This window comes from Ursus maritimus, unplaced genomic scaffold (assembly GCF_017311325.1).
Source record: "Ursus maritimus isolate PB19 unplaced genomic scaffold, ASM1731132v1 scaffold_3, whole genome shotgun sequence".
In the NCBI taxonomy this organism is placed as follows: Eukaryota; Metazoa; Chordata; class Mammalia; order Carnivora; family Ursidae; genus Ursus; species Ursus maritimus.
In genome coordinates, this window is record NW_024425563.1 from 47,203,361 (window position 1) to 47,227,714 (window position 24,354).

The 24,354-nt window shown below is 37.2% G+C and overlaps 1 protein-coding gene across 2 annotated transcripts in view; it reads right to left on the bottom strand.

Annotated features, from left to right (window-relative positions):
• TAX1BP1 (Tax1 binding protein 1) overlaps positions 1-24,354 on the bottom strand; it is a 78,799-nt gene that overhangs the window by 45,690 nt on the left and 8,755 nt on the right. For both annotated transcript variants that reach the window (XM_008686440.2, XM_008686439.2), the window contains exons 3-5: positions 17,444-17,546; positions 11,638-11,825; positions 7,981-8,139 (exon numbers count right to left, since the gene is read on the bottom strand). In XM_008686440.2, coding sequence (XP_008684662.1) covers positions 7,981-8,139; positions 11,638-11,825; positions 17,444-17,546 — 450 coding nt within the window. The remainder of the gene's footprint in view (positions 1-7,980; positions 8,140-11,637; positions 11,826-17,443; positions 17,547-24,354) is intronic.

Here is a 24,354-nt window from a genome sequence, read left to right on the forward strand (position 1 = left end):
CATATGGAGATGCTCTGTTGTGGAAAACTATACATCAAAAGAACTGATAAACTAAGACAAACTGTTGTATAAAAAAAATGATTTTAAAACTTCCCACTATGAATGTACCACCTACCTAGGCAACAACAAAAGCTAAAGGAAATCATCTTTCTTACAAGTTAAATGTAATAAAGGTTATACAGTATTTATAGGCCACTTTGACTTTCATAAACTCAGCCAAATTTTTCAATTAGAGGTGAACTATCACTTTAAATATATTGCTAGAATATGAAAATTGGTATGTTGCATCTACACTTCGTTAAAAAGCCCATCACAATAATGATCAGATACACTCTCCTGGTTTTATTTTTGTTCAAAGCAAATGTTTCCTTACTAAATTTGCAACATTAAAGACTGTTACACAAAACTAAATGCTTTTCTGACTCCAAGGACACCACCACAGGCAGAAATATATTGCCCCTGCTATAAACTGCTGTCAATACCAATGACTTGCAAATCTGACACATTTTTAAGTCATTTGTCTTGCTGATTTATAAAGATAGCCAGAGAGGTTTCTAATAGTTTCTTTTTAATTTTGTATTGTTAGTTTTACCATATGCTCTGCTGGACCCCGCAAACAGGCTACAGATTTAATCCGTGCATTTCTTCCTACAACAAAGACTAGACTGCCTACAGGTAAAAACTAGTTTCTGAATCTGTAATCAATGAAGTTCTACAATGGGTAAACAGCATCCTAAAAAATGTATGGGGCAAGAACTCGAGAAGATTCACAAGCAACTAAACGCGAAACATGAACTTACTGCTTTATCTATGAGCCAGTTAACTCTACAGTGAGTCAGTAACTGTAATATAACTTGACTGTCTTAGAATCTTTTCCTGGTACCCATAAAAGCACCTAATAGCTTCTGAGCATCCACATCTATTTTCTAATGGCACGAAAATGCTAAAGATTGTTCTTCAGGTCTCTAGTTCTCATGTCTGAGTGAAGCATAGCATCTCAATTTGGCTAAGTCGTTTTTAGGATGAAAATGACTTTAAAGTATGCAGTGTACACACAAACAACTAAAAATCCTGTTTTCTTTAAAAAACTAACTTTTTAAAAAGAATAAAATTTAGAACACAATCTTTGAAAAACACCTGAACTTTGAGATATTCATTTGGTCAATATTTGCACATCATGCCCAAAAACATTGTAATTCTAATATTAAACTAAAACTTGTATAGATTAAGTCTGCTACACTGTGCATCAAGATAAAAGCAATTACAAAAATGGAAGCAAAAGGAGATTAAGAGATCTGGGCATTTCAAATTCACACAATGAACTTCTTCCCCTTCTCTACCATTAGTCAACATTAGCAATTCCGTTAAGTCATAACTCTCAAATATGAACAACCAGAGAAAAATATAAGCCACTTACCTGTGTGGCTAAACATGCACTAAAAATATCTACAGTAATAGAACACACTTATTCTCATGTTTAAAAAGACAAAATTTTGTTTACAAATGAATACATTTGAAATATATATATATTATTATGGACAACTGGATTCGAATGTCTACAGTGGTAAAATTTAGTAAATTAGTACCTGAAAACTCAAACAGCAAATTACTGGCAAAAGAATTACATCATTTATGGAAATTGTGAGATTTTAAAGATTTTATTTGAGAGAGAGAGGGAGAGAGAACACAAGTGAGGAGAGAGGGGCCGAGGAAGAGAGAATCTCAAGAGGACTCCACACTAAACTCAGAGCTCTCTCTCATGACCCTGAGGTCATGACCTGAGCCAAAATCAAGAGTCAGACGCTTAAGCGACTGAGCAGGGAGCCTGTTCTCCCTCTCTCTCCACCCCCCTCATGCTCACTCTCTCAAATAAATACAAACTAAAAAAAAAAAAAAAAAAAATTAAAGAATTTTAAGTTATCTCTACCCCCAACATGGGGCTCAAACTCACGACCCTGAGATCAAGAGCTGCATGCTCTACTGCCTGAGCCAGTCAGACACCTAGTTCTGTGATTTTTCTAAGTAACTGTGGATGGTAACCTCTTATCACATATTTGATTCACAAATATTTTCTCCCATTCTGGAATTCGCTCCATTTTGTTGATGGTTTCCTTTGTTGTGCAGAAGCTTTTTAGTTTGATGGAGTCTACTTGCTTATCTTTTGCTCTTGGTGTTAAATCCAAGAAATGGTTAAGACCAATGTCAAGGAGCTTATCCCCTAGGAGTTTCACGGTTTCAAGTGTTGAGTCTTTAATTCATTTTGGGTTGATTTTTGTGTATCGTGTAAGGTTGTGGGTCAGTTTCATTCTTTTGCATGTGGTTGTCCAGTTTTCCTAACACCATTTCTTGAAGAGATCGGTTTTCCCCATTGTATGTTCTTGGCTCTTTAGTCATGAATTAGTTGACCATGTATGCATGGGTTTATTTCTGGTTTCTTTATTCTGTTCCATACAAAGATTATGAGCTAAGCTAAATAAATATATTTCAAAGACAAAGTATATGAATTTCCTGAAACTATTACTTAGCAAATCAGGTGTAAAATGAAAATTGGCCTTAAAAAAATTATTGATATGCACACCTAAGTTATAACAATCACTCCAATATTAAAATTAACTCTCTACGGGGCGCCTGGGTGGCTCAGTCACTTAAGCATCCGACTCTTGATTTCAGCTCAGGTCATGATCTCAGGGTTGTTGAGATTAAGCCCTTCACTGGGCTCCATGCTGGGCGTGGAGAGCCTGCTTAAGATTCTCTCTCCCTCTCCGCCTCCCTTCCCACTCTAAAAAATAAAATATTTAAAAAAAAAAATTAGGCCTTTGTGTCTTTTTTCCTCAGTGATAATCAGTAAGAAAAAATCAGAAATTCAGTGATATCATAGCTTCAAAATTGGTTTTTGGCAACTCCACATATTAGGAGATATAAACACATACATACACACACATGTGTAAGCACCTGAGGTAATTCCGTATATTAAGCAGTTCAAGTGTCTTAAACTACCTCTGTCCAAAACTGGATATTCAATACAGTGATAAATACAGCTTTACAGAAGAGAAAGCCAAAAATATAAAGACAGCAGAAGAGATGTGCACTAGCCAGAGGCACTGTAATGACAGATCTGTCATGTTCTTCTCCCCTATACCTGTAACTCCCAAATGCCTGGTAGTCTCTCAAGGCACTCTACCTCGTTTACGAAACTTGAGAATGAAAACAATATGAATAAATACAACAGTTTATAACATGCTCCAAATATTGTTTAAGCAATACTGTTTTAGTATTCTCAGAAATAATTTAGTTTAAAAATACCTTGAGGGGCACCTGGGTGGCTCACTCAGTTAAGCATCTGCCTGCAGCTCTGGTCATGACCCCAGGGTCCTGGGATGGAGAGCCCTATGTCCTGTTTCCTGCTCACAGGGACTCTGCTTCTCCCTCTCCCTCTGCCCCTCCCCCCGGCTCATGTTCTCTCACTCACTTTCAAATAAATAATCTTAAAAAAAAAACAAAACCTGAAGTACATATTAACATTCAAGTTAAGAATACATTTTTTTTTTAAGATTTTATTTATTTAACCACGGCAGGGGGAGGAGGGAAGCACACACAGGTTCCCAAAAGCAGGGAGAGGGAGGAGGAGAAGCAGGCTCCTTGCTGAGCAGACAGCCCCGACAACATGAGGCAGGCTCTATCCCAGGATCCTGGGATCATGACCTGAGCCGAAGGCAGACACTTAACCAACTGAGCCACTCAGGCGCCCAAGACTACCAAGAATACAATTTATTTTATGGAAAAAACTCAATTCATAGTTTAGGCTCCGAAAAATTATACACTCAACTATAAAACATAACGAGGTGACAGTCCATTTTAGCCCTATTTGAAAAACAAGACTCAATATCATTGGTTCCCTGAGCCTCAGTTTTTAATCGTCTTATTTTCAAATACATACCTAGCACTCCAAATTAGAAACAAGAACACAATGAATATACCTACAAACTGCTAATCTTATGTCTGGGGTTAAAAAAAAAAAGACTAACCAATACACTGAAATATCATTTGACAATAAAATGAATAAAGTACTGATGATTGGGGCGCCTGGGTGGCTCAGTCAATGGTCTGCCTTCGGCTCAGGGCATGACCTCAGGGTCCTGGGATCAAGACCCGCATCAGGCTCCCTGTCAGCGGGGAGCCTGCTTCTCCCTCTACTGCTCCCCCTGCCTGTGCTTTCTGTCAAATAAATAAAATCTTAAAAAAAAAAAAAAAAAAAGTACTGAGGCATATTGGACCATGGATGAGCCCTGGAAACATGCTAAGTGAAAGAAGCCAGTCATAAAGGCCACACATGATTCCATTTGTAGGCAATGCCCAAAATATACAAATCCACAGAGATGGAAATTTAGCTTAGGGGTTGCCTGGGGCTGAGGGGGAAGGAAATGGAGAATGACCACCAACAGGTACAGGTTTCTTCTGGGGTGAGGACTACGTTCTAACCTCTAGATTAGGTTATGGTAACAGATGCGCAACTCTATAAATATTAATAAGAACCACTAAATTGTATACTGTAAAGTGTTGGATGTTATGATATGTAAATTATAAATTAGATATCGATAAAGCTGTTTTTAAGAGAGATCAGTTAGGTTAGTTCACATCTTCAGACCCTGCAGGCAGAAGTACGGAGTGTCCCTAAGAGCCCTGAAGGAGCGAGTGCCTACCTCCTACCACTTTACAGACTGTTCCACCATAGGCAGGGGAAGTAGCCTCTCTGCCCTACCTTTGTAAAATGTGTAAGTAACAATGCCTACTTTAGAGAATTAAATGAGTTAACATATGTTAACACTCAGAAGAGCACCTGGCTTGCATTAAGTATTATATGGCTATTTTTATTAATCAGCCTTTCATAGTAGAGAAAAAACACACTTAAAGCTCAACTAGAAATGAATGTAAAAATTATCCTTAGTAACACAGTTACTTTTTTAACCTAGGGTATACATGAATAACGGAACATACACATCACATTAAAATCAGTAAAAAATATGTCATTTATAGTTCTCAATTTATAGATGTTATCTGGTTTCAGTTTTAATCTACTTTGTAATCCTACTTTATTTCTTCAAGCAGCCAATTACACAACATAACCTAGAATATACTTAAGCATAACACTTAAATCAATCTGGTTTTGAGAACCTTAACACATCCAATTCTTTTAATTTTCAAAATAGGAATGTTCTCTCTGTTGGCATTTTACAATAAAAAGTATTTATAAAAGATGAAATATTTATACACATTTAATTATTATAACATTTAATTTTGTATTAGTACTGAGTAGGTAACAAGCTAATCTTATTTTATAAAACAATGAAAACACAGTTTCTTCTCTCATGAAGAAACTGAAGGTTGCCACAGAACATTCCTAGTAAACTGTCCATTCTAAAATTTTAAGTGAAATTATAGATGATACATCATAATGGTTCTTCAGATATTCAGAAGTATATATACCCAGTACCTCAAAGATAGAATTACTATATCAAGACTGTTTTTTAAGAATTCACACTATGGAAGAGATTTAAAACAAGTGCCAAGAAATGTCATGGATTTTATAAGCCACCCAACTAAGACAAACTGATTTGGGAGGTGAAAACAAGAAAATTAAAAAAAAAAAAAAAGCGCGCCTCATGACTAGTAATGAAAAGAACTATTTCTCCTAGCAAGCACGTCGTTTTATCCCCAGAAATAAGCAGGAAACTGCCAACATAAAACTAGGATTTTTTTTTTTTAACATATGTAAGTATCACTTTCAGGATCTAAGAAAAATGGTATGAATTTCATTATGTTAGTTCTTTGATTCTCTAGTTCATTATGAAAACTAGTAAAATATTTACTTACATTTAGTGAGAATCTACTACATAACAAACACCAATCTAGGTCTTTTGTTTCATTTGGTTTTTTTTAAAGATTTTATTTATTTACCTGAGAGAGAACACGCATGTGCTGGGGGGAAGAGCAAAGAGAGAAGGACAAGCAGACTCCATGCTGAGTGCAGAGCCCAACACGGGGCTCGATCCAGAGATCATGACCTGAGCTGAAATCAAGAGTCTGACGCTCAACCGACTGAGCCACCAGGCACCCCAGGTTTTTACATCACAATTTTCATAGCATAGAATAGTATTTTAAAAGCCCCTTCCACGTACTTCACCTCCCCAGAGTATAAACCCAACACAAAAATAGCAGCAGGGAAGAAGTCCCCTCTAAGATTAGTGTCTGTCATCAAGATCTAGGAGTTGCCATAAAAACTTCTGCTGTAGACCTCTTCAGGGTGCAACAGCCACAATCTCCTACAAATTGTGCTTCACAAATCCTTTGCCCTCAATCTACCACTTTCTCAACCTCAGTATGTCAGAATTAGCTCTCTTTAGAAAGGTCTTACCCGCAGTGCTTAACCCTTGTCACCCAGACAGCAGAAAGTACCTGAGACTTTAAATCTCAGCTAATCCCCAACTGGACCAGAAGCATGGCCTCATGTACATGAGTAATTTCACGCAACTGAAGACCTACCAACTCCGCCATTCCTATTCTCACGGTCATCCATTCTTCTCTTGGATTTCAAGGTGATCAGAGGTGAAACCTCAAAGGCCACCAGGCTAACTAAGTACATTCTGTAATGGGGCCATTTTCATGAGTACTGTCTTCTATCTCACCTCCACCCCTCCAACTTGTAATAGAGTGAAAGAAAAAAGACTAGCATTCCACTCTGGAAACTGCCAAATCCAGGGACAAATGAGATAAAAGTGTAAAGAATAGAGAGAACAGTGTAATAACTATACAAAACAGCCAAAGAGTTTCGACAACTGAATATTGTTTATGTGAATGTCCTAACGAATCAAGGTAGGCACATGTATTTTAATATTTGGTATACTTGCTTTTACTGCACGATATTCCTACTGCAGGATTCTAAGTGTTCCCCCCAAGAGGAAAATGAGGAAGTAACTGCATCTTTTAAACTAAAAAGGCTAATGGTAATAAAAACAGATGTTACAGACATTTATAAGGAGATTTACAATTGTGCACATTGCTTATTTTATCATAATATATATTATGACATATATTATTTGAGTACTCCTCAAACTGACAAGTCAAGAGAAAAATCTTTTCAGAATTTAAGCCCTATTTATGTATCATCTCAGGTCAGGTGTGCAATTTACAACCACTCCGCTGGAGTATAAAAATTAGTGAAAATCACTGCACTACTGGTTGAACTAACAAGTAATTGCTCTAGACCTTGTTGGACAAAGAATAATGGAACACACCCCACCCTTAGAAAACAATAGGTTAATCGTGTAAAAAAAGACCTAAGAATATCCAACTAGTTATAAGCGAGATTATGAATCTGTGTCAAAACTAACAAATTACTTTTGTTAGAGGAAAATAAAGTCAATGACTAGGTGATTGCTTTTTTTTTAATTGTTTTCATCTACTAAGTTAAATCCATTTGTATCTCTAATAAAACTACACTGTTTTATACGTATCCTTTATGTGTTTAGGATAATTTATAGCATTTCTCACATCACGGTTTTCAAAATTTTGTCTAATACTACATCTTATTTCATTGAATTCTGATTTTTTTAAAGGTAATTTTAACTACTTTGTTCTATCTTCCCCTTATTCGGTATTTATCACTCCAAATTATATTTCCAAACCCTCTCCCAAAATCAATCAATTATTCTATAATTAGATGGAAAGCACCAGAAACAGTTGTCAGGAACTACCTCATCAAGCCTGGTACCAAACAACCTAAAAGTATTTTAACCACATTTACAACATAAAAGCAGCTACAGCAGAAAACTGATAAGAACTAACCTATTCCTCTGTAAGTATGTATCTAAATGCCATTTTTTAAGAACAGTTTTTACTTGCTTTAACTGGTTCAGTTCTTGAAAAGGTGGGTTTCAGACAATATACTATCAATTCCAATCAGTTACATAAAACACAACTAACCTTTTGCTCTGCCTGCAGTTGGTCACATCTTTCTTTCTCATGGTTAAGTTCTCTTTCCAATCTTCCAACTTGTTCTCGAAGTTGTGTTGTTTCTTTCTCTAGAACAGCAATTAACTTTAACAGTTCTTCTTTTTCTTTCATGGTTTTCTCAATTTTCAACTGTAAAACAAAAAACTCAAATTGATTTTTCTGTAATCCTAAAATGTTATTGTTTTCCATTTCAAAAAAAAAATAGTGAAGAAATTAATAAAAAGAACTCTTACATACAGTTTACTTCGTGAATCATACATGTAAATAAAAATTCATGAATCATAAATTTAAACCCTCTTTTGGTTGGGCAAAAAAGAATATTAAAAGAAGGTATAAAATCAGGGGCACCTGGGTGGCTCAGTCAGTTAAACGTCTGCCTTTGACTCAGGTCATGATCCCACCTGGGATGGAGGCTGGCATCAGGCTCCCTACTCAGTGGAGAGTCTGCTTTCCCCTCTCCGTCTGCCCACCCCCCCCCCGACTTGTGTGCCTGTGCACTCGCTTGTGCTCTCTCTCTCAAATAAAATCTTTAAAAATAAAAGGTATAAAATCAGTAAATTTTCCTATGAAGTTGCCTGCTAATCAATTTTCAAATTACTAGCAAAAATAAGGCATACTGTTTCATAACTAACTTAATTCTGGGTTTTTCTTAAATAATAAGATAAAATGTGTACCTCTTCTTAAATGCAAAGCTATGAGGTATCTTTGACTCTATTAAGAACTTCCTTACATGTTACATAGGCCTTCATCTATGGCATTACTCTTAGAAGTTTTGGTATTAATAACAGTTGCTATATTTATAATGGTCTCTATTTGGCTAAATTAAACTTAAAGTAACTGCAAGTTTTAGGACAAAAATGCAGACTGTAACAATAAATTAACAATGTAATTGATTCTTATGGGAACACTAATAGTAACTCAATTCAGGAAAACCTATACTCCATGATTCTAAAAATTACTCATTAAATGATCTAAAATAGTAGTAAATAAAATGGTTAATATTTCTCTTAGAACAAAAAGTCTTTGATTCTAACAGGGGAATAATGAAGACTCAGAGGGAAAATTTCACAAGGCATCAAACACTTAGCTAAAATAAAATGTCTTCCTGGTACACTAAGTTGGGTCTCCAGGGTCATGGAATCAAACTGATTAAACTCTGAGATGGGTCTTATGAAAGCTGAAGAGCCGCAAATTTTTAGCATGACTCTTCTATCTCTTCCATCAGACCAAATGAAAACATTAGGAGTAAAATGCCCTCAAAAAAGAAAAGTTTATTCATTAAACTTCTTTTATACCTTATTTTAAAAAAAAAACACCTTTTGGCTCTTAACTTTCTGGCAGCTTAAAAGTGAAAATACAGGGGTGCCTGGGCAGCTCAGCCTTAAGCGTCTGCCTTCGGCTCAGGGAATGATCCCAGAGTGCTGGGATCGAGCCCCGCATCGGGCTCCCTGCTCCACTGGGAGCCTGCTTCTTCCTCTCCCACTCCCCCTGCTGTGTTCCCTCTCTTGCTGGCTGTCTCTCTGTCAAATAAATAAATAAAATCTTAAAAAAAAAAAAAAAGTGAAAATATATCCTGACATAGCGCAATAGAAACATTACGAAAGAACCAATTTTTCCTTGTGATTCATTTAACTGGCACATACCTTCTGAAGAGTTTACTGAATCTTAAGTAGAAATTTTAAAAAGGAATTCAAATTAGATAAAAATGTATAGGTTTAATTCCTGCCTCTAATTTGTTATCAGAAATCTTTCAAGCATGCAAAAGTTAAAATTTTAAATCAACGCTCATCACCTAAATTCACCGATTATTAATATTTCACCATGTTTACTTCATATCCCTTTATACTTATTTATGCTTTTTGTTTTGTTTTTTGCTAAGCCATCTGAAATTGCAGACATACTTCACCCCTAAGTACTAAGAGCAAGCATCTCCTAAAAAGGAGAGTCTCCTTTCAACCACTACCACTATCATAAATAAAAAAATTAACAATAATTTTATAACATCCAATGGATAGTTCAGTTATATATCCCCCGCTATCCCCCCAAAATATCAATTTTTTAAATTCTAAGATCCAATTAAGGTTCACACATTAAGTGAAAAAAGACACAACCCTTCAATGTCAACAGTGCCACAAATGTCTCATATTTGTAATTTTGTGCAGTTTTAGATGAAATCATTAAAGATTTTGATGAATGTGGAAACTGAAAAGACTTGTCAAAAAATTGGTCAGAATAAAAATATTTTATCTAAGCAATTATCTCAGCACCTAAGAGACCGCAACTTGAATTTTCTTTACAAACTTTACCTCTTATGAATAGGAAGAAGTGAAATAAATCATATATGTCCCAATTAACTCAGAAAAGGAACATAAGATATACATGCCTAAATACCTGTTTTTTTTTTTGGTGGAGGCCCTGAAATCAGGGTGGTCTAACAAGTATTCAAAAAGCTGCAATATAAATGCTAACTGCATTCTTTTTAAGAGCTGGGCTTGTTTCACCATCGTTGACTAGCATTCAAACACCAGGCTAAAAACCTTGATCATCAAGCAGTTGTCACCACAAACCATTTTAGTCACCCTATAAAAGTTACATTTCTTTATTTAAGATAAGAAAGGAATTTCTGGAAGGGGAAGAGATGGAAGAATTCACAATAAAAAATGATTGGTTCCTTCTAACCTTCTTAGTTTAACTATCTAATAAAAGTATTACATCTATGACCTTATCTTTTTTCTCTAGTCTCAGTTTGTGAAGATAAATAAAATAAAATCAAAGGCATATTTATGTATAAAAAACATCCATCTGACTGTAAAAAGCAATGACCCACCAGATTAAATAGGAATGTAAATTAACCAAAAATATATAATGAACCAATTACATAAGCTGTTTTTCACAGAAATTCAAATGTCACATTCTGGTTTTTTAGGTTTAAAGATACTGAAATCTTGAAATAAAAATGTTCTATGTTTTCCTTCAATAATTACTAAAATTTAAGACATAAGGCATTATTAGACTATTTACACAGTAAATTTCTACTGGAGCCAATGCAATGCCTCCCAAATAGTCAATTAAAGAAATATAAGAAGATTTTCACCTTTTCTCTTTAAATTATGATTAACCCACAATACTCACTTGATAAAGTGAACAAGGAAATCATTCTAAATGCTCAGCCTAAACTGAGACTGGAATCTTCCCTGATTCACTGCCACACTTGGAATAGAGCACGCGTGTGGCACAGTGAAATGAAGTTACATCCAGTTACAGTTAGATTCATTACTTTACACCACCTTCACAGCCCAAATTTGTACTATTCTATAATCAATGGATTAGGCAACCACTAAAGAAGAAAAGTTAGTGTAAGGCAACATTAGGAAAACTTTAAATCTAACTCAATAGTTATTTACTGCATATCTATTACGCACAAAATACGGACAGGCCCTACGGACAGTCCCCAAACAGTGCAATCAATAACCTGTGACAGGAAGAAATTTAAAGTATTTCAAAAACAACACTCTACCATTTTAGTTAAAAACCCTTTGATTTTCAGGTTATTCTTCTGAATTTTTTAAATGCCAACATGAGCTCTACTCTTAAATTATAAATCATTAGCTCACTGTTGCTACCGACCTCAAGAAGGCCAGCTTTTGTGGTCACCACCAACATGTCAGAATTTCCTTCATCTTCCATAGTAAGTAACTCTTCAACTGGAGAAGAAGCTCGAAACTGGAAAGGTGTACTTGCTCCACGAATTTCACCCTTATGGGTAACATAACAGAACTGATAAAATTCTCCATCATCATTTGGAAGGTAGTAGCCTAGAAAGAAGTTAACAAAAAAAATTATTGAACTTCCTTATGAAAGTAATGGGGTTTTTCCCCCAATTTAACATTTCTTGCCATCACCACCATTCCTGACCTGTTCTAGACACACAGAGTCTTTCCTCCTTTCTTTCACAAATTATCAAAACTAGACTTTCCCTGCTTCTGTAAACATGCCATAATTTCTCTTAGGTCTAAATTTATCCTCCCTAAATATCCTTTCCCTTTATCTTCACTAGGACAAGACCAACTTATCTAGGAGAGTCACATGTATGTTTTTCTTTTCCTTTTTTTTTTTTTTTTAAAGATTTGAAAGAGAGAGAGAAAGCCAGCCCATGAGCGAGAGGGGGAGAGGGAGAGAGAATCTCAAGCAGACTCCATGTTGAGCACGGAACACAACACAAGGCTCAATCCTACAACCCTGAGATCAACCCAAGCCAAAACCAAAAGTTGGACACCCAACAGACTGCACCACCTAGGTGCCCCAACGTATATGCTTTTCAATGAGAAAAAGACTGGAGGAGGAGCAAGGGAAGACCCAGCACAAAAATCTAGGAGCATTGCAGGTAGGAAAATGTCATTTAAAGAAATCTTCGCTCAAATTCGACATTCATTACACGAAAGAAAAATATTAACAAAAGGAATATGCTGTATGTGAACTGTGTAAAAGAAAGGACGATGGAGTCCACTGGTGAGGCAGAATAAAAATAAGCTTTGGAACCACACGGCTTTATTCTGGAATTCCAGCTCTACTACGAGCCATTAGTAACTCATCCCCCTGAGCCCCAGTTTCTTATCCATAAAAGAGCTATGAAGACATCTATCTCACAGCTCCAAATTATCTATAATGTATTTATACCATTTAGCCCACTACCTGATGAATGTGTCTGATATCTGTTCCTTTGTTCATCTCTTACCCACTCTTAAATTTTGCTAATTATCCTTCTTCAAAATTAAAACTTTACCTTTTCTTCCAAAGCTCCCACAGTATTTTTTACATAAAAAAAAAAAACTCCACAGTATATAATTTTTTTTTTTAAGATTTTATTTATTTGACAGCGAGAGACAGTGAGAGAGGGAACACAAGTGGAGGGGGGGGAAGTTGGAGAGGGAGAAGCAGGCTCCCCGCTGAGCCCAATGCAGGGCTCGATCCCAGGACACTGGTATCATGACCTGAGTAGAAGGCAGACACTTAACGACTGAGCCACCCAGGCGCCCCTACAGTATACTATTTTTTACCTTAAAAATAAACCCCACAGTATACTATCAATTACCCTTGGTAATATACATGCTTTATATGTTCTATCAAGAACTCAAATACTGAGGGCAGATAAATAGTATGTCTAAAAACCCTAGCATCCCCCATAATGACTTGTAAAAAGGAAGCATCCAGTGGCAGTGAAATGAATATATAATGATCAATACAGGGGTGCCTGGGTGGCTCTGTGGGTTAAGCGTCTGCCTTCAGCTCAGGTCATGATCCTGGAGTCCTGGGATAGAACCCCAAATTGGGCTCCCTGCTCAGCAGGGAGGCTGCTTCTCCCTCTGCCCCTCCCTCTCTCACTCTCATTCTCTCAAAATCTTTTAAAAATAAAAATAAAGATCAATACATTCACCTTACCTTGAATATTCCTATCTATCCAAAAAATCTCTATTCAATATGCCTGTTTTTCTTTCATAACTTGAAATTTTCAGTATTATGATACCTACTTCACTTGATTTCATTCGTTAAAAAATAGCTAAACTTCTTCCTCAGAAACAGGAGAGAGGAGAAAATACAAGATGTCTGGAACGTCTTGTGGTGCTTGAAAGAAAGAAGTCCTCAAAAAAAGAATTAGAAGTGGCAGGGGGTGGAGGGAATGTCAAAAAATACAGGAGCCCACCTGATGGGAGTTCCCAATGGCCAAAGAAAGCTGGAATAATTTGAGCAACAACAAAAAGATAGTATTAGACTTTATTCCATAGTAGAAAATAAATATCCATGAGCCCATGGGGAAGGAGACGACTCCTCTTAACATAGTAATTCCAACTAATAAATGTGCAAGCAATGAAAATAGAAAAGCATCATTAGACAAACACAATAAAAATTGTAAGCAAGATCTACCGACAGATACTAAAATTTAACGGGTGAAAGTTGGAGGAAAAACAAGGTATTTCCTCACTCTCTAACCCCCTATAAGATTCATTAACTACCAAGGAAAAATACTAACTTTACAGTAGAGAAACCCAGCAGACACCTAATGACCAACATTGAGATCACCAGCAATGAGATATGAACATCAAGTACTCCCTGATACAGTGCACCATAAAGGGTATGACAGCACTTGTATGACATTCGTCCTAAAAATATATAAGCTCAATCTAATCATGAAAAAACACCAGCACAGGAGGAGGAACATGCTACTCTTCCCCCTTCCGAAACACACTGAACAATACTATTCAAAAGGGGCACGTGGGTGGCTCAGTTGGTTGGGCGCCTGCCTTCCGCTCCCACCCTGGTCTCTGAGTCCTGAGATCGAGCCCCACAACCTGCTTCTCCTTCTCTATCTCTACCTGCTGCTCCCCATGCTTGTGTGCTAGTTCACACTCTGTCAAAAAAAATGAAATCTCTGAAAATAATAATACTCTTCAAAAAGGTAAAAGGACAAGGACAGAATGAGGAACTGTCACAGACTGGAGGAGATAAGAAGGTAACACAATTAAATGCAAAGTGGGATTTTGGACTGGATCCAGGAACAGAAAAGAAAACTATAAGAAACAGTAAAATCTGAGTAAGGTTTACACTTGAATCATTAGTATTGTACCAATGTTAAATTCCTGGTTTTTTAAGTAAATGTACTAGTAAAATGTTAACATTAAGGGAAGCTGGGTAATGGGTATACAGAAATTCTGTGTACTGTTTTTGCAACTTTACATCCAAAATTATTTTCAAATATAAAGTTTAAGAGTAATACAGGGGCACCTGGGTGGCTCCGTCAGCTAAGCCTCTGACTCTTCATTTCAGCTCAAGTCATATACTCGGGGTCGTGAGACTGAGCTCCACATTGGGCTTGGGATTCCCTCTCTCTCTCTCCTCTTCTCCCCTGCCCTGCTATTACCCCCCCACCCCTCATGCTCTCTTAAGGGAAAAAAAAAAAAACAGGAGATTTGGCAATGTATTTTTTAAAGTTTTTAAAAACCCCACCCTCTTAATATATACAACTAAATTTATTAAGCCATGGCTAAGTAACTTAAATGGCCACTCAACTTATTTTAAAAAGTTTAAATAGAAAAAATATATATACTCTGACCAATCAGCTCTGGTATGACATTCGAAATTCTACAAACTAGATATTCAAGATCTGATAAATCTCACAAAAATAATCCACTAATAAACAGTTCAAATATACCATTTGAGATACAAGACCTAGTTATTCAGAGTTGCAATTTAAACAGATCTATCTAGAAAAATCTCTCATTGGATTAGTAACATTGAAAATAAGATAGTAAAGCGATCAAATTTCAACAAGGGTCCATATAGAAAAAGAATTACATTCATGCATTTTTGTTAGTTGTTCTGAGTTTTGCATTCCAAGATTCTCATGACTCATTCACAAGTTGAGCAAAGTGATTTTGGATTATGCTTAAAATCTCTTCTAGCTCTAATACTCTACAAGTAAGTTTTTCATGACTCTATCCTGACCTCTTTATATAGCCAATGAGTTCTAGACAGGCAGAAGCTTTTATTTCTGAATTTCAAAGTAGAAATTAACATGATGAATTTTCAAAAACTTGGAAAACTTACTGCCTTTATGCTTAGTCCCCATGAAAATGTTCTTAAAGTATAAACAAATCAGATTTTTTTTTTTCAAATTGCTTTTAAACTTCTTGGTAAATCACTAGTAAAGTCATTAGTCACTATAACAAATTGAGTAAGTTAAAGAAAATTAATCACATTAAAAATGACTGAAAATAAACCCACAATTTTTAAGAAAAAATGCCTTGGGGCACTGGGTGACTCAGTCAGTTAAGTGTCTGACTTTGGCTCAAATCATCTCAGGGTCCTAGGATTCTGAGTCGGCCTCCCTGCTCAGCAAGGAGTCTGCTTGTCCCTCTCTCTCTGCCCCACCCCGTGTTTGTGCACGGCTCTCTCAATAAAATCTTAAAAACAAAAAAAATCTTAACAAAATCAGTTCCAATATACACATTTGAATTTATCTAAAAAGAGGCTACGAGTCAAAAGATAAACCAGATATATAATCTACATCATTTCTTAATCCATACATGAGAACCTAAATCTATGCCTATATTACATTACAAATTCTATCCTCTCAATGTTTCTTGACATAGTACAAGATTTTTTTTTTATATGCTAGTTCCACGTGGTCACATTACCAATTGATTTTCACACCAAACAAATACAAACCTCAGAATAAAGTTTCTTTGAAAAACCAACCAATCCAAAATCCAAAACAATGCCAACACCAAACGCTGGCAAAGACACAGAGGAACAAGAATTCTCATTCAATGCTGATGGGAATGCCAAATGGTATTATTGCTTTGGAAAACAGTTTGGTGGTCTCCTACAAAACTAAACACACCACAGGATCCAGCAATTGTAATTGTACTCACTGGTATTTACATAAATGAGTGGAAAATTTATATCCACACAAAAACCTGTGATGTATGTTTATAGCAGCTTTATTCACAACTGACAAAATCTGGAAGCAGCTAAGGTGTCCTTTAACAGACGAATGAACAAACTGTTAGACCCATTCAATAGAATATTACTGCTTCCTTGCAGTTCTCTCCATTTTTTTTAAAGATTTATTTATTTGAGAGTGAGAGAGTGCACATGCGTGCAGAGAGCGCACCAGCAGGGGTGAGGGGTACAGGAAGAAGCAGACTCCGCACTGAGCAGGGAGCCTGATGCAGGACTTGATCCCAGGACCCCGGGACCATGACCTGACCAAAGGCAGACACTTAACCGACTGAGCCACCCAGGCAGGCACCCCTAGTTCTCTGCATTTTATGTGTATTACAATATCATACTGAGACAGAATTCATTAGCTTCAACAGACCAGAAAGAATCCATAGCATAAACAAGGCTAAGAATTTGCTTTAATATAATCCAAAAATCAGTGCAATTATAATACGAAAATCACTCTGAAGCAAATTCTGTGACAGACTTCTAAATTAAGAGTATATTTTTAGTTCTGTATATAATGCCAAGAATGATTTTATATTATTCCCTTACATCCATTTTATAAGCAACTGCTTTATAAACCCTGTTAATCGTCGTTGTAGTTTTCATATAGAATTATTTTTCTCACTCTATTTGCTATATTATTCTAACAGCAGTAAGTTTTCTCATTTGGAAAAAAAAATCATCCAAAGATCTGGAAAGAAACTCACTCTTCAATAAAAAGCCAAAAAAAACCCTTTTAAATGTCCACGTAAAATATGCATCCTACACTACATATTTACATTCTTATGATTTTTGCTCAACAAAGATACTAATTAACTCAACTTTGATATGTTGGACATGCCTAAGTAGACCATTACAATGGAGAACAACATTTTTAATGGCAAGAAAACATCAAATTTCATCAAGTTCTGCAGTTTTCAGTTCTTACCCTGAAATGCTAATACACAATTAACTGTTGATCCTTCTATGTAATGTTCAGGCATAGGAGACCATAAAAATGTGTAATAATCACGAGCAGTACTCCATCCAACCTAAAGGGAAACAAAAACACAGGCATTTTAAGTATTTTAATATTAAGAGTGATATCTTACAGCACATTGTTTTTTACTGCATCCTAAAGTTAAACCATGTGTTACTATGTTTACAAATCACTGAGTATTTTAACAAGTATGTCAAATTTTTATGATTTTTATTAAGCTATAACCTAATGTTATAAAAACCTATATAAATTGAACAGTAGAGTTTCTTTTATGTATTAAAAATGCAATCTGATACCCAATTTCTCAAGCAAAATCTTAGCATACACGTGATCAAATATAACAACTTATGTTTCCTTTAAAATTTGACTTCACTAAATATAAGGGTTTTCCTTTTTTTTTAAGCAGGGCTCGAACTCATGACCCAGACCTAAGCTGAGATCAAGAGGCGGACACTTAAACAACTGAGCCACCCAGGCGCCCCCTCACTAAACATAAGTTTTAAAACTTACTTTATGTCTCAAATTTCAGTGTGATTAGATTTTCCTCTCTACCTTAAACGTGGTAAACTATAGTAATCTCTCATACCAAGTCTTACCTGCAGCCAATTGGTAAATTTTGTAAAAAGTCCTTTATTACCAAGATCTTCATATACACAAATAGAAAACTTATATCCCACATATATCTAAAACATTTTCAACTTATAAAATGTATATATTACAGATGTCAGTCTGTATTTTCTAGATGGACTGTACTGTGTTAAATACTGAATATCAGAGATGTTTAAAACAGGTACACATAAAACTCATTTTATTGTGCTTCACAGATACTGTGTTTTGTTTTGTTTTTACAAAGTGAAGAACTGGGATAACCCTGAATCAAACAAGTCTATTAGCACGATTTTCCCACCTCATGGCTCTGTATCACATTTTGGTAACTCTGAATATTTCAAACTTTTTCATTCTTACTGCATTTGTTACGGTGATCTACAACTAGTGATCTCCGGTGTTACTGTCACAATTGTTCGGAGTGTCACGGACCACGTCCATGTAAGATGATGAATTTCATATACACGTTCTGACTGCTCCACTAACTGGCTACTACCCCATCTTTCTCCCTCTTCTCAGGCCTCCCTATTCCCTGAGACCCAATAATATTGAAATTAGCCTATTTATTAAACCTACAGTGGCCTCAAAGTCTTGCCAAAGGAAAAGACAGATCTCACTCTTAAAATCAAAGCTAGAAATGATTAACCTTAGTGAGGACAGCATGTCAAAAGCCAAGACAGGCTGAAAGCTAGGTCTCCTGTACCAAACAGCCAAATTAAGAATGCAAAGGAAAGATTCTTGAAGAAAATAAAAGTGCTACTCCAGTGAACACATAAATGATAAGAAGCAAAACAGCCTTATTGCTGACATGGAAAAAGTGGTCTGGACAGAAGATCAAACCAGCCACAACACTCTCCAAGCCAAAGCCTAATCCAGGGCAAGGCCCTAGCCTATCTTAAATTCTATTAAGACTGAGAGAAGTGAGGAAGTTACAGAAAAGTTTGAAGCTAGCAAAGGTTGGTTCACGAGATCTATATAAAGCATCTCCATAACACAGAAGTGTAAAGCGAAGCTGCAAATATTAACGTACAAGCTGCTGCGTCAAGAATACCTAAGATAATTAACGAAGGTGGCTACACTAACTCACAGATTCTCAATGTAGATGAAACAGTCTTATATTGGAAGAAGCCACCGAGGACTTCTGGAGGGAAAAGTCACATGCCTGGATTCAAAGGACAAGCTGACTCTCTTGCTAAGGGCCAATGCGGCTGGTAATCTTAAGTTGAAACCAATACTCGTTTACCCCCTCAAAAATCCAAGGCCCCCTAAGAATTAGGCTAAATCTAAATCCCTAAAGGGAACAAAGCCTGTATGACGGCACATCTGTCTACAACATGGTTTACTAAGTATTTTAAGCCCACTGTTGAGACCTACCACTCAGAAATGAAACATTCCTTTCCAAATCCTACTGCTCATTCACAAAGCAGCTGTTTACTCAAGAGCTCTGGTGGAGATATACAACAAAGTTAATGTTGTTTTCATGCCTGCTAATACAATATCCATCCTGCAGCCCACAGATCAATAGTAATTTGGACTTGCAAGTCTCATCATTTAAGAAATACATTTTGGGTGCCTGGGCGGCTCAGTCAGTTAAGTATCTGCCTTCAACTCAGGTCATGATCCCAGGGTCCTGGGATCGAGTCCCACATAGGGCTTCCTGCTCAGTGGGGAGTCTGCTTCTCCCTCTACCCCTCCCCGTGCTCATGATAGCTCTCTCAAATAAATCTTTTTTAAAAAATACATTTTGTGGGGCACCTGGGTGGCTCAGCCGTTAAGTGTCTACCTTTGGCTCAGGTCATGATCCCAGCGCCCTGGGATCGAGCCCCGCACCAGGCTCCCTGCTTGGCAGGAAGCCTGCTTCTCCTTCTCCCACTCCCCTTGCTTGTGTTCCCTCTCTCGCTGTCTCTGTCAAATAAATAAAATCTTAAAAAAAAATACATTTTGTAAGGCTATAGCTGCCATAGGTAGTGATTCCTCCAACGGATCTGGACAAAGTAAGCTGAAAACCATCTAGAAAGAATTCACCACTCTAGATGCCATTAAGAACATTCACAATTCATGGGAATAGGTCAAAACATCATCAGCAATAGAGTTGATGTCAACCCTCATGGATGACTTGCAAGCGCTCAAGACTTCAGTGGAGGAAGTAACTGCAGATGTGGTAGAAACAGCAAGAGAACTAAAATTAGAAGTGGAGCCTGAAGATGTGACTGAATCGTTGCAATCTCATGATAAAACTTAAACAGATGACAAGTTGCTTAAGGATGAGCAAAGAAAGATTCAAGATGGAATCTACACCTGGTGAAGATTGTTGAAATGACACCAAAAGACTTAGAATATTACAGAAATTTAGTTTATAAAGCAGCAGCAGGGTTTGAGAGGACTCCAATTTTGTAAAAAGTTCTACTGTGGGTAAAATGCTATAGAAAAATCATTCATGAAAGGAAGGGTCAATGGATATGACAAACTTCACTGTTGTCTTTTTTTTTTTTTTTTTTAAGTAAATTCAACCCCTATGTGAGGCTTGAACTCACAACCCCGAGACCAGGAGTTGCACGCTCCACCGACTGAGCCAGCCAGACACCCCTTTTGTTATCTTAAGAAATTGCCACAGCCACCCCAACCTGCAGCAACCACCACCCTGACCAGTCAGCAGCTATCAACCATCAAGGCATTGACCAGCAAAAAGATAAATTGCTGAAAGATCAGATGATTGTTAGTTTTTAGCACAAAGTATTTTTTAATTAAGGTATATACATTGGTTTTTTTAGGCATAACGCTACTGCATGTTTAACCAACTATAATACAGTGTAAACAACTTTATATGCACTGGGAAACCAAAAAAATCTTGACTCACTTCACTGTGGTGGTCTGGAACCCAACCCGTATCTCCAAGGTATGCCTGTACTATATATCCATTTGCAGATAATATAAGAAATTATGCACCACCCACAGATTTAGATTATACATACATTCTACAATTCTGATAGACCTAGGGTTAGATTACAGAACACTGAAACTAAAATATTAGCAATGGTCTCTAAAGGAGTGCTTTCGAACTGTAGGTCACAACCCAGTAGAAAGGGATAATATCAATTCAACAGTTCACAGCCCCACTTATTTTTTAATTACATGGAATTAGAAAATATCAATGCATGAAGGCTAAATAATGCTTCTTGAAAATCTGCTTCACAAGTTACTTGCATACAACTTCTTGCTAAGCCAAATCCCAGAATTTCTTTCTGTCAGTTAAAAAGATCTGAAAACATTTGAAAGACACTACTCATCTCTTTACACTGACGAACCCATGATGTGGTCTACCTCACTTAGGGCTCAGTTATTTTCTCTCTCAGGATTGTTAAAAGAATTAAATTAGATGATGAACTTTTTATTTTTTTACTTTTTTTTTTTTTTTTAAAGATTTTATTTATTTATGTGACAGAGAGACAGCCAGCGAGAGAGGGAACACAGCAGGGGGAGTGGGAGAGAAGAAGCAGGCTCCCAGCAGAGGAGCCTGATGTGGGGCTCGATCCCAGAACTCCAGGATCACGCCCTGAGCCGAAGGCAGACGCTTAACAACTGTGCCACCCAGGCGCCCCGATGATGAACTTTTTAAAAGCAGCACCCAGCAGTGTCTCACCCATAGTAAGCACTCCAAAAATGGTAGTTATTGCAAGCACAGTATATTACAGTGATCAAGAGCATAGGAAGGTCAGACTGCCAGAAAAGATCACTTACTAGCTATATGACTTCAGACAAGCTATTTCTGTTCCTTCCTCTTTAAAATGAAGATGACAATCTCAAAGGGCTGTGTAATAAATAAAATAATCCCTATAAAGAAATCAGCAGAGTACTGAGCACATTAGTATTCGTTAAGTGTTACCATTCATTAATACCCAAGGACATACAGCCTACTGGGGACAGTGATCTTGATTCTATGATGTTCTCTCCCTCACTTCAGATCCCCCAATGCTTCACCATCTCCTAAGGAAAAAAAAAGCCCATCTGAAGATTTCCCCCCAACATATATGCCTGGTACAAAAACTGTAGCTTGTGTTTTGTCCCTGACCATACACCGATACTGAAAGGCGTACTATCTAGGGGCGCCAGGGTGGTTCAGTCAGTTAAGCATCTGCCTTCAGCTCAGGTCAGGATCCCAGGGTCCTGGGAAGGCACCACGCATTAGGTTCCCTGCTCAGCGGGAAGTCTGCCTCTCCCTCTCCCTCCGCCCCTCCTCCTGCCTGGGAGGCGCACACTTGCGCTCTCTCAAAATCTTTAAAAAAAAAAAAAAAAAAAGTTAAATGGTTCGGTCCTTGCTGTGTTTTCTCTAAATGAATCACAATAGCTCAAGACTATCCCTTATCAGTTGCCCTCAATGGCAACCTACAAAGTATGCCTAACATACTTTGCTTTCCTTTATTGCCTAAGTCTGAACAAGGCTTCTCAAGAAAGTGGTTGTTGGTGCTAGAAGATGTCACAGGTATCCCACACTGAGCCCACTGAGGGAGAAGATGAATGAAACCCAATCTGAGTATAAACTATAAAACTATGCTTTAAATTCCTTGAGGAAAAAAAGAACAACTGATCTTAGGTCATTCTGGAAGGGACATGTCAAGCATACATAAAAAAAATGTAGGGGTACCTGGGTGGCTCATTCGGTTGGGTGTCCAACTCCTGATTTCAGCTCAGGTCATGATCTCACAGGTTGTGGGACCGAGCTCTGCATCGGACTCCGCACTCAGCTGGGAGTCTGCTTGAGATTCTCTCCCTCTGCCCCCCGCCTTCCCCTTCAAATAAATACATCAAAATCTTTAAAAATAAATAAATGTAAAAGTCTCTCAATCTGGAAAGATACAAAGTACTGGCTCCTTTGGGATAGGTATGGCTAACCCCCCACGTGAAAATAGAGTAGAGCAGGTCATAATGGAAGAAACAGTAGACATCTGGAAATTATGTAGGACCATATGATAGGAATAATAAACATCTAATTAAACGAGCCAATAAACAACAAAGGGTCCAAGTCACAGCTTGTTTCTCTTTATTTTCCTGGTCACCTGGTTAGAACCTGATTGGCATTCAGGTTTCAGAATTCAGACAGATTTACTTCCCTTAACATGCAAGGGAATTTGCCTTTTAGTCTACAAGTAGCAAATGGAAAGAAAATTACTACATTTAGAATAACAGAATTTTAGAACAATGACAAATGGCAGGGAGAATGACAACACTTAGAACAATGGAACAGTCAAAATTACTTATGACTGTCAAAACACACTGCTTCTAGAAGCTACATTTTAATCCAGTTAAGAGGGTTTATCTATATTAAGGAGGAAACCAAAGCAACCATTAACAGTTTAGTTTGGGAAATTACAATAGTACTGGGCATCATTCTTCCGTTACTAATGCAATAGTAAAACAAGAACATTTAAAAAGGAAATGAAACAAGGATAACATGGAGGGGGGAAAAAAAACCACAAACGTGTCCCCCCAACCTTTTCTTTTAGAGAGGCAGAAGGGGTGGGGGCAGGGTAAATGGGAGAGGGAGAGAAAATCTCAAGCAGGCTCCACGCCCAGTGTGGAGACCAACATGGGGGCTCCACCTCACAACCCTGAGATCATGACCTGAGCTGAAATCAAGAGTTGGACGCTTAGACTGAACCACCCAGGCACCCCAATGTTCCCTTTAAATAGGATTAACATTTTAGAAAAACATGTTGGATGAGAAGCACTGATCGTAAATTCTGAGGGAATGTAAAGAACAGAAGGACATCAAGATTACCTAGTAAAACTAGGTAAACCTTGACAGAAAGAAAAACATTAGGGAGAGCACACAAAGAGCACTTGTAAAGAGAGAAAAGAGTTCCAGGGGGACTGATTTGGGGGGAGGGGTGAAAGGAGACAGACCTAAGACTAGAGAGGAGGAAAAGGCACTGAAAGTGAATTTGCTAGTTATATACAGAGAAATACAAAACCTACACAATAGTATAAAATAAGTCTATGGATTTTTAAAATCTAGAAAAATATACACCAAACTTCTTCACTCAAAATTCTAGGTGCTGAACCTTTCTGGAAAAAGTGCTAAAACCAATGCTCAGCAATCTCTAATTCCCTATGACATTCTTCCATAGTAGCAAGACCAAAGCATCTGCATACTCAAGCCCTCCCCCACTCTTAACACATGACCTTATTAGTCCTTACTGAATATCCTGACGCCACCAATGAGCTCCAGCCCAAATTCATTCAACTAATTGCTGACA